Source organism: Gallus gallus, chromosome 17 (genome assembly GCF_016699485.2).
Source record: "Gallus gallus isolate bGalGal1 chromosome 17, bGalGal1.mat.broiler.GRCg7b, whole genome shotgun sequence".
In the NCBI taxonomy this organism is placed as follows: domain Eukaryota; kingdom Metazoa; phylum Chordata; class Aves; order Galliformes; family Phasianidae; genus Gallus; species Gallus gallus.
Genome location: NC_052548.1, coordinates 453,371 through 464,363, shown reverse-complemented (window position 1 = coordinate 464,363; position 10,993 = coordinate 453,371). Strand labels below are relative to the sequence as shown.

Here is a 10,993-nt window from a genome sequence, read left to right as displayed (position 1 = left end):
TGTGGACCATGAACAGCTGGACTCTCCCATGTCCTTCTTCCTGAGCAACTTGTACTTATAGACATATTATTCTGCTGTTACAACTCCCAAACTCATCTGTGACCTTCTTGTTGATAGCAGGACCATCCCTTTCGTGGGCTGCCTTGCTCAATGCTTGTGGGCTATTTCTTCGATGTCTTCCTTCCCACAGCAATGGCCTATGAGTGTTGCATTGCTATACAAGAGCTGCTTTGTTTCACAGATAAACACATTTCACTGCAATAGAGAAAAGGAAGAGGGGAAAAAGGATAATAGTTATGATCATAATAAATACGTATGCGTATATATACAAAACAAGTGATGCACAAGCGGCTGCCCACCACCCACTGTCCGATGTCCAGCAACCCCCTGAGCTGTGGACACCCTCACCCCTCAGTTTTACAGCTCCTCACATGACACCATAAGGGGTGGAATATCCCTTCGGCCAGTTCAGACTCAGCACACTGTCTCCCTGTGCCTTCCATGTCACTGCTGTCTTTCCTGGGGCAATGTGTCTCCATTCCTGTGTGCCCATCAGGCACCTTCTCAGCAGACAGGATGATCTCTGTGTTCTGCCTTCTCATGAATATGGCACTGTCATATGCAGAATCCTAAAGTTAGCAATAAAATCTGCTATCAGGTGCAAGTTTCATCATTTGCTGATGCTGATGGTAGGAGCGGAATCTTCCCTCCTTCCCTTGCGGCTTCAATTTCCAGTAATATTAACTACTATTATTACTGCTTGGTGTCAGTACCATGATTTGAATTCTTACCAGGCTGATAGCTTTCCTACCATGGCAAGTCTGAACTCTCCTGTTTGAATTTGGTACTTCCCCATAAATGTGCAAAATGAGGCAGCGTTGTTAAGAACAGATTTCCCAGCTTTATTTAGACACTGAATTAAGTTGTTTCGACACTGGATGAAGTTTGGTGCTTTGGCTGGTTCTCTGGAACTATGACATGAGCATTATTTATGGGAGCGGTGTCTCGGTGGGAATATGGGGGTTCAGCCTCTCTCCATACTAACGAACCACCCATTTCATAGCTGAATGCTGACAGCATTCCTCATCTTCTTAATAAAAAATTATAGTTTGGGTTTTTCCTCTGCTGTTTCCAGCAATGAAACCTAAACATCTCTAACAGGGATAAAGCCATCTACCTGTCTAGGCACAGAAGTAACCCTCTAAGTGCTGAAGTGGGAGTTCAAGGAAATAAGCTGAAGATGATTTGTATGTAAGCACTCAGTGGCACATCACCAACACCAACAGCTTTGGTCTGCCCAGACCTTCCTCTGTCCCAGTGAATGAATGCTCAGATTGACGTATCTTTCTATCCCACTCCATTCACCCAGTCTGTCCCTGGGCAATCCCAGGGTCCCATGATGGCAATCTGTCCTAGCTCTGCAGCTTCTTTGATCTAAGCAATGTTTCCCATTGCCTGCCATGTCTCAGATCGTTTTATTTAACACAAAGGGCTTTAGGGTGCATAAAAGTCTGTGGTGCTCTGTCCTTTCATAGAATCATAGAATCACATAATCACCAAGGGTGGAAAAGACCCACAGGATCATCCAGTCCAACCATCTACCCATCACCAACAGCTCTCACTAAACCATGTCCCTCAGCACAACATCCAAATGTTCCCTGAACACCTCCAGGGTTGGTGACTCTACCACCTCTCTGGGCAGCCCATTCCAGTGCCTGACCACCCTTTCAGAGTAGTATTTCCTAACGTCCAGCCTGAATGTCCCCTGGCACAGCTTGAAGCCATTCCCTCTAGTCCTATCACTAGTCACCCGAGAGAAGAGGCTGACCCCCAGCTCACTACAACCTCCCTTCAGGTAGTTATAGAGAGGAATAATGTCTCCCCTGAGCCTCCTCTTCTCCAGACTGAACAGTCCCAGCTCCTTCATAAGGCCTGTGCTCCAGACCCCTCACCAGCTTTGTTGCCCTTCTTTGAACATGCTCCAGGACCTCCATGTCTTTCTTGCAGTGAGGGGCCTCATCAGCCTTCAATGCTCTGCCTTCCCAGACAAGAGAAATTGCTATAAAGTCTACTGAGACAAATATATATGCAATGAGAAACTTGAACTAGAGCAGGATATGGCAAAGCAAGCAGGAGGAACAAAGGAACAGTGCCCTGGAGGGTGAGAAACTTGCAACACATTTGGAGGGGATGATTTTAAATGTTTTCAGATACCATGTGCTGTGTAGTTCAGACTTGAGAGTTCATGCTGTATTGAGATTTAGTAACTGGGCACTGTGACAGTGATTGAGTTCATCTGTGACTGTGGTTGAATCCATCTGAATTTCTGTTCATCTGTATTTGTGATTTAACTCATTCATTTTTGGGGTTGTGTTCATCCATATCTGCAGTTGTGCTCATCCACATTTGTGGTGGTGTTCATCTGTGTGAAAAGCTGAGTGAAATGCTTAGCAATTAATTGAAAAATATACAGAAAATTTAAAATATACAGAAAATTTAAAATACAACAGTGACATTTTAGATGGCTGGATCCTTCAAGGCAGCTTCAGTCAATACTGATCACATTGTAGTCATCAAGCATGGCACAGGACATCTGTTCTTCAGTTATACTCAAGATCAGTGGGCTATCTTCTCTGATCTAAGCACCTCTCTGCAGTGTAATGATCTAAACAAAGTAAACCGAGTCATACCTTTATGGTGTTGGTTCTTCTTCACTGACAGCACATTTGTACTGATGTATTCTGAATTATGCATGGTGGAAAAGAACATTCAGAGATACTGCAAAGTGGTGGAGAACAGAGCAGGACCCAAAGAATTGCTCAGATATTAGCATAAGGTGAGAGACATGTACAAAAAGCGTGAAGTGCTTTCTTAGTAGTGATGACTCATAAACTCTAAGAGACAAATGAGCAACTGAAGGATTTCCTGGTCTAATTGCAAACAAAAATGAGCATTTCTCTGTGAGTCACATTTAACCTCCATCAAACAGTGTATATATCCACTGAAGAACTTTAAAGATGTCTCTGAGTAACACAAAGATGGCATAGAAAGTATGCAGTCCTTTTCACCTTCTGCTCTGTTAGAAAGCACACATTCTTCAGAAAAGCAGGTTCTGTTAGCATCAGGCCTTAGTGATCATCTACTAGATGTTCACCAGCTCAATGGAGAGGAATACGAGTGAAGGAACTCCAAAACCACCTCTAGTTTCAGAGCTGGCTGGTATCTCGAGAGCCCTTCTGTCAATTTAAATGAATGCAATTAGGGAAGAGCCCATGGTTGAGCCACATGTCATGATGCCTGGACATGGGGAGCATTTGCTTTCCATCATGACATGTGCCTCATGCTGAACTTGCTGCTGGATGCAAAATAAATCAGTGCAGGACTGTTTTTAAAGAAGGAAGAACAATGCCAAATGCAAAAGGGGAATAAAAAAGTGGGATTTAAATGGATGACCTACACTTAATTTTGCATTTAGGGGCAGGTTGTGGGATAAAGCTGGAGATCTCTCAGGACAGGTCATGGGGTGGCAATGACAATGAATCCAGGAGCAGAATTGTCCAACCTTCATCTGTATATGTGGACTGATACACATGGGGACATGGGATGAAGACACGCTTGTGCTCTGATACAGTAGGGAAAATGGGAGAGGAAATCAGGATTTGGGAGCCTTAATGGAACACTGGGATGCTTAAGGGGCAATGTCTGGCGTATGAGCTACACTACCAGCTGTATATCCTTTGAATGTCCTTGAGGATAAGCAAAATCTAGGCATGATCATAGAAACACAGAAAAGAATCATAGAACTGTTAAGGTTGGAAAAGACCTCTAAGATCATCTAGTCCAACCATTGACCCATCCTCACCATGTCCTCTGAACCATGTCTCCCAGAGCTGCATCTCCATGTCTCTTGCACACCTCCAGGAATGGTAGCTCTACCACCTCCATGGGTAGCCCATTCCACCTCCTGGCAACTCTTTCTGAGAAGTTTTCCTAACATCCAACCTGAACCTCCCCTGGTCATTCCCTCTCATTCTATCGCTGTTCCCTAGGAGAAGAGGCCAACCCGCACCTCACCACAACTGATGTGAGGAATCAAACTCTATAACCACAAAGTAGTTATAAAATCAGGTACATTTAATCAATGTTGCGCAGACGCTGAGTGCAAGGGGGATCGCTCCACCTAACTTGCACACCATCAGGAAGAAGCGTGCTACAGATATAGGCTGAACTAATACATAATCAATAGCTGTCAGGAATTCAGATACATATTCATTACATTCCCAAGAACCTATTAGCATGTGGTCCCTCCCCCCTCGTGCGTGTGTAGTGAGTCGTGAGGGTCTCCTCCTGGCGGCTGTGGGATGAAGGCTCATTGTCTTCCTCGTGAAGGCTCGTGGTCTTCCTCGCTGTAAAATTCTGACCCCGTGGGAGGGGCAGCCCCAAACCAGTTTCAGCTTGCCCTGTGGACATCTAATTACCTCACTGCTGGACGTCCTCAGGCTGTTTTCAAGCTCTTATCTTTATGGCCTTTATCCCCCTGGTTATTCCAGACCCAGTGTCTGCAAAAGTGTTTGCAATCCCTTATTCTTCTAACACCCTCTACATAAACTATCTCTATTTACCCCTATCCCAGTTTCTGTGAAGCCTCTTTCCCTTTCTTACTGTGGGGCCCCCCTCTCACTTCCTTCACAACCTCCTCTCAGACAGTTGTAGAGGGCCATAAGGTCTCTCCTGAGCCTCCTCTTCTTCAGGATGACCCATCCCAGTTCTCTCAGCTACTGCCCATAAGACCTGTGCTTCTCACCAGCTCCGTTATCCTTCTTTGGACACGTTGTTCCTGGCACATTGACTCTGGCTCACCTGTTTGAGCAGGGGCAATGGACTGGGTGATCTCAAGAAGTCTCTTCCAGTCTCAAAGGCTTTGTGATTTTGTGATTCTGTATTTTGCATTAAGAGACAACCCTGAGGAACTGAGACAGCACTCATACCGAAGAGACGGGGGAGTCGGGGCACTACTGTCAGTCTGAAGAGGGGGCTCTTCTTTCCCCTCCCCTCTCCTTCAGAAACCACATCCCTCTGCCACCCAGTGCAGGACCGCCCTGCACTAAAGTCATGATAGTGTTGGAGGCACTTGAGGCACAGTTGGATGGGTCCTGGGCATCCTGGTCTAGTGGTTGTTTAACCCTGCCCGTAGCAGGGGGTTGGAACTCAGTGATCTTTAAGGCCCTCTCCAACCTAAGCCATTCTGTGATTCCATTTGCTGCCATTGTTAACCTGCTGCTTGAGGCAACTTCTCTGCTCTGACATCCCAGGAGACATTGCAGGAAGGAGACCAAAGCATGCAAATGAACATGTTGGCCATGGTGGGACGCCCTGGGGCTGGTAAGCAGGGGGGGTTCCGACAAATGTGTGTCCACGTGGAGTGACTTTTCTTGTCAGCAGTAGCTTCAGTCTCTATTTTAGTGCAACTGTCTGAGACCATTGGGAAACTTCAAGGTCTTGGTCTTGTCATTCCCTTATGCTTTATGTTATGAGGCTGTGGATCAAACCCCATGGATTTCAACGCTCGAAGGGGCAAAGAGATCTATTTGTTTGTCTGTGGAAGCTGTGGGACCAGGACCTCCATTGGGATATGCACTGCCATACTTCAAAAACTTTACTGTGAAACTTTTGTTTTGTTTTGTTTTGTTTTTTTAATTAACATAAATCACAGACAGGGTCAGGGGCGGACATTTGAGCTCAGAACAGAATTCCTCAACTGCCGCTTTTTTTCTTGTTAAGGCATGTCCCATGTAGAGTCATTTCTGCTGGGAGGCAGAAGGAAGGGACTGCAAAATGGGGCCCGATGACTGTTAGTGGATGACTAAAATTTTTCTTGGATGATAATGTACCCATGAGAACCAGTGCTGAATTTCTGTAGTTTCTCTGATCTGTAATTGCCCAACTGTCATTTTCTTCTTTTTTTTTTTTTCTTTTTTCTATTTTTTAAGCCCCACATTTCCTCTTGGGGAATTATCTGCTATGTCCTCTTTGCCGCAAGGCAACACAACACAAATCACTGCAGAAACTAGAAATAATGACTCAGAAGTCAAACAGAAATTCCATTTAGCTTTTGGCCACCTGTATTCCCAGGCAAACTGTTTAATAATATTGGTTTGTCCCTCTGGGAGATGAGATGATTTTAATGAGGTCTCAGTAGATGTGGTTAAAAAGTTGATGCCTAACAAATGACAGTGATGCAACTCAGCGACCGAGTTTAAGTGTGTTTAAATTGGCTTTGCTGTGCATCGTTAGAGTCTCAAGGTTTCTCTCCTTGAAATTAGCAGCTCTCCAATTATGCACCCAGACTTGATTACAGCTCTAATCTAGGGGACAGCAAGAGACTGTCCCAAAGGAAAAATGGCCTATGAGAACTAGAAAGATATCCACAGTGCTTTAGTTAGATCCCAAGAAAAGTGAAGGTAATCTTGTCTAATCAGTGCCATTTGTAAATGATGGGTCAAGCAGAGCTAGCTGTGTGTTGGGGCTGGTTCTAACACTGCTTGGAGTGGGCTGGTTTCAAACAGCTCCTAAGTCTCCTAATCTCAGAAATGGTTCTTGGTGAAGATAAGGCCAATTCAGAGTGGACCTGGTCCCCCCTAACTGCTCCAGGGCTCCCGTTCTGCAGAACTCTCATGGCCATTCCTTCTTCCCAAACCCTCGTCAGTGTGGGTCAGTATTTTGAATAGAATTGCTAATTCTAAATTTTATAAGGAAGGACATTGTTGGAGAGAGTGACACCGAACATGAATAAAATTCATACTAACAAGTTTCCACTGTACTACAGGTAAGTAGCAGCTTTGGTGTATGGGAGATCCACCACACACGTATCTCCAGATTGCTTTGAGGCATTATGAGGTGAGGAAAACTACTTGGGAAATTTGAATTTGACTTGAGGCTGAATAATGCCTTCTCTACAGGCAACATGTGGTGTGCAGGCATTTGGACTTAAGGCCTCATTCTGAACAATATTTCAGGATTGGTGCAATTACTGCACATGTACAGAATCTTTCAACATCCAGTGTATACAGAGGCAAGTAGGTCTAGCCTTATAACACACTGATGTCCAATTCACTAGGCCTTGGTATGCATGTGATTAATAAAATTGATTAAAATAATTGCATGGCACACACAGCTGAGGAAATGTTTGGGTATTGTTGACATTCACAAGAGTTTAAAGGCCATGTCTGCACTTGGCAGATAGGAGTGGTGTGTATAGTTCATTATGATCTTGAGGCTTAGTGGTACCTTATCTGCAAACCTAGATATCTGCAGTCTTGTGCTAACAACATGGCAAGTAAACTCTGCTTCTGCTGGTGGGGAAGGCTTCCTCATCCTCTGGCTAAAAGCAGCTAAAGGGGTCTTCCTTTGGTTGACTTGGTGGAGGTCCATAGCTTGCGGCCTAAGGCATCAGCAAATGTAGACGCTGGTGCTAAGCAAGTCACATTACGTTCTGTGTAAATGTTATACAATAAGATGTCTCCGTAAGCTTTGATTTGTAGCTCACTTTGAATGCTGAACCAAAGCCTTATTGAGCTATAGGCCAGTGCACTTGTGAATGTACTTCAGCAATTGTGTTTTACTGAGGCTGAGTTATCAGCACTGGGCTGTTAAGATCAGGCCTGGGATTTGATATACCAGCAAGCAAACAGCTCCCACACAGAGTGGAGGCCCTATCTGAGGTCAGTCCCAACCCAGCACCACTTGCCCAGTGGCACAGCAAAGTGCTTTGGGGCCATGGGCCATGGATATGACATCTCCCTCCAGTGCCTCACTGCCATAAAGAACTTACTCCTTAGACCCAACCTAAATCTCCTCTTTTTTACTTCCCCTTATTATCAGTTTTAAGGTTTTTTCATCAAGTGAAAGGACAATGGGAGACAAACAAAACTATTACATCACCCCCAAGCACTTGTAACTCTTCAGATTTGCTGGAGTTACTTTGCCCAGCCAAGAATAGTACAATCACCATTAAAGAAATGCAGGGAAAGCCCTCCAGCACAGCAAAGTGTGAACCACAGGTCCAATTGGTGACGGGTGGACAGGTGGCCTGGGTGATCTTGGAGGCCTTTTCCAACTTTGGTGATTCAATAATTCCATGAATAAATCAGCCATTCAGTTCAGTTGCAAAGAGTATTTTTAGTGGAATCACTCCAAAAATATTACGTGAATACATTAAAAAAAGCTATCCCACACTCTGAAAACAAAACATTACAAAAGCACCTGCAGATTTTCCTGTGTGGATGTGATAGATCTCTGCTGTATGTGCTGCCAGCCTCTGGGGTCGTTGGGCTGGCGGCCATAGACAGGGGAAGAACTGGACGAGGAGGGCGTACTCCAAAGGTCTGCACAACCACAGCAGGACAGGCCTGTGGTTTGTAAACCTAATTCTGCAGAGAAGCTGCTGCCGAAGTTATTTTTGCGCCGTTATGTGTAGGCACATGGCCAAGGTAAGGTAGTTGGAAAACAGTGATAAAGGCTTTGTAAAGGTGACAGAAGTATGGCTTAAAGAAATCAGAGCTCTGGCCTTGTGTGGTGTACAAAACTTCCACAGTCTGGAGTGGTCCCTGAGGCATACTGGTAGGACCAAAGGAGAATGATGCCTTCTATTTCCTTTTCCTGAGGGTAGAGTTGAGTATTGAACTACAGCTCAATGGGAAGGTTCTACAACACAAAAGTGACTGGAATCCAAAGATTTGGGGCGAGGAAGTTGTTTTATTGCATTGCTATCTCCCTGCGACTCTTTAACTGCACTCTTCAAGTGCCTCATGTGTGCATTCAAGAAAACTTCAGAGACACTCCTCCCTTGGTACACCCACAGGATATAATTATGACGCCTTGTTGATGAAGACACACGTACTCATGCATATGGACTGGCATTCTGGCTGGTGCTACTGTGTCTTTCAAGGTCTCTTCGAACACAAACCCATCTGTGATTCTATGCATGAAAATTCTTTGGCTGCTGAATCAGGACCCATCTCTTTCTCAATAAATTGGTGTTCTTAAATCTCCTGTGGGATGATTTTTCTGTCACGCAGATCTTCTAATAGGATGTAGAAAGGAGAAGGACAGGAAGGTTTCCTGGAGGTGCAGACTGCAGTATATCACCAGTAACGAATTCCTCGTCGCAGTGAGTATTTCCATGTGGTTCCCACTGTATTCCTCCGGAATGATTTCCCACCTTCCCAAGGGATGCCATGATTTAAAACACCATGTGCCTTTTATTCCTGCTAAAGCGTTTTTTACGGCATTTCAAGGAATTTGGATAGCAAGGAAGGAGGTGCTCGTGCTGCACTTAATCTCCCTCTAGAATGACTGCACAATTTATTACAAGTTATGCTTCATGTCGCAATATGGGTCGAGTATTCCTAGAGGCCTTTGAGTTGGAAGAGAAAAATGTAACGACCAGCTAGATCCTAAAAGTGCTAATATTATTATCTTAGTCTTCAAATTTTCAGCTCTCTGATCTGAATAAAGTTAAAGTTCATCATCATTAAGCTTAATATGACTTTTTTTTTTTTTTTTTTACTTTTCCATTAGGTGATACAAACTTGGAATTGTTTTTAAACTGCAAAACAGACCAAAACATCACCTTGCTAAGAAGGAAAATTAAATTTTTACTGCTACTTTTTTTTTTTTTTTCCTCCAGGTACACCTGTGAAATTTCCACAAGGACAGATAAGATGCAGAGTGTCAACATGTCAACAGTATCTGAGTTTATTCTCGTAGGCCTTTCTGATGCTCCAGAGGTGCGTTTTCTTCTCTTTGTGCTGTTTCTGAGCATCTATTTGGCCACCATGGCTGGCAACATCACCATCCTCATTGCCATTGGGACAGATGCTCACCTGCACAACCCCATGTACTTCTTCCTTGGCAACTTATCTTTACTGGATATACTATGTCCCACCATCACTGTGCCGAAGATGTTGCAGGCCTTGTTGTTGGGGAACAAGGTGATTTCATTCACTGGTTGCATGCTCCAGCTGTTCCTCCTCATTGACGTTGTTGGCACAGAGATTTTCCTCTTGGCTGTGATGGCATACGACCGTTATGTTGCCATATGCCACCCACTGCAGTACATGAATATTGTGAGTATGAAACTGTGTGCTCACCTCACCATTGGCACTTGGGTAGTTGGATTTTTTAATTCTCTGTTACACACCTCTCTGATTTTTACACTCTTTTTTTGCGACTCGAACAAGGTTGACCAATATTACTGTGACATACCCCCTGTTCTGGCACTTTCCTGCTCACCCACTGTCAGCAGGGAGCTGGTGACTCTCACAGTTGCTGGGGTCCTTGGAAGCAGTGCCTTTGCGGTCACTCTGATCTCATATATCCATATCCTCTTTGCTGTTCTGTGCATGAGCTCCACTGAGAGCAGGCACAAAGCTTTCTCCACGTGCAGCGCTCACTTGACAGTGGTAAGCCTTTTCTATGGCACCACCATCTGCACGTACGTACGGCCTTCCTCCACCTACTCACCTCATCAGGACAGGATAGTTTCCATGCTATATGGGATCCTCACTCCCCTGCTAAACCCCATAATTTACAGTCTGAGGAACAAAGAAGTCCAAGGTGCCCTGGGGAGAGTGGTCAGCCAGGTGAGAACCACTTTAATGAAACGAGGGCATCTCTCCTCTGGAGCCTGAGCAGTAGGGTAGGCAGCGCTGGTTAGGACTTCTCTCCTCTTGCTTTAACCATCCAGAAATTAGACACTGGAGTAGAAACCCCTGCTCTGAGCTTTACCTTCCCAGGTAAAAGGGAGAGGTGTGCACCTCCAGAAAGCCAGCAGTGACACAACTTGGGTCACCATCACAGGAGGAGGGAACCTCCGTTGGTCATCTTTTCCTCCACTGAGCACAGAGGAAGCTTGGATCTGAACCTTTAGACACAGATGTTGAATATTTCTCTTGCAGTATGAAATGCCAGTAAATGATACTGGAGGCGTACT

General features: G+C 44.8%; 1 protein-coding gene across 1 annotated transcript; it reads left to right on the top strand.

Moving 5' to 3' along the window:
* Window positions 1–9,636: 9,636 nt before the first annotated feature.
* Window positions 9,637–10,691, top strand: OR1F2P (olfactory receptor, family 1, subfamily F, member 2). Its single transcript, XM_025146504.2, has one exon. The coding sequence runs from the start codon at window positions 9,723–9,725 to the stop codon at window positions 10,689–10,691; it is 969 nt and encodes a 322-aa protein (XP_025002272.1). The 5' UTR covers window positions 9,637–9,722.
* Window positions 10,692–10,993: the final 302 nt, after the last annotated feature.

Excerpts from the sequence above, each read along its gene's own strand:
- OR1F2P (XM_025146504.2), top strand. The coding sequence starts at position 9,723 with ATGCAGAGTGTCAACATGTCAACAGTATCTGAGTTTATTCTCGTAGGC.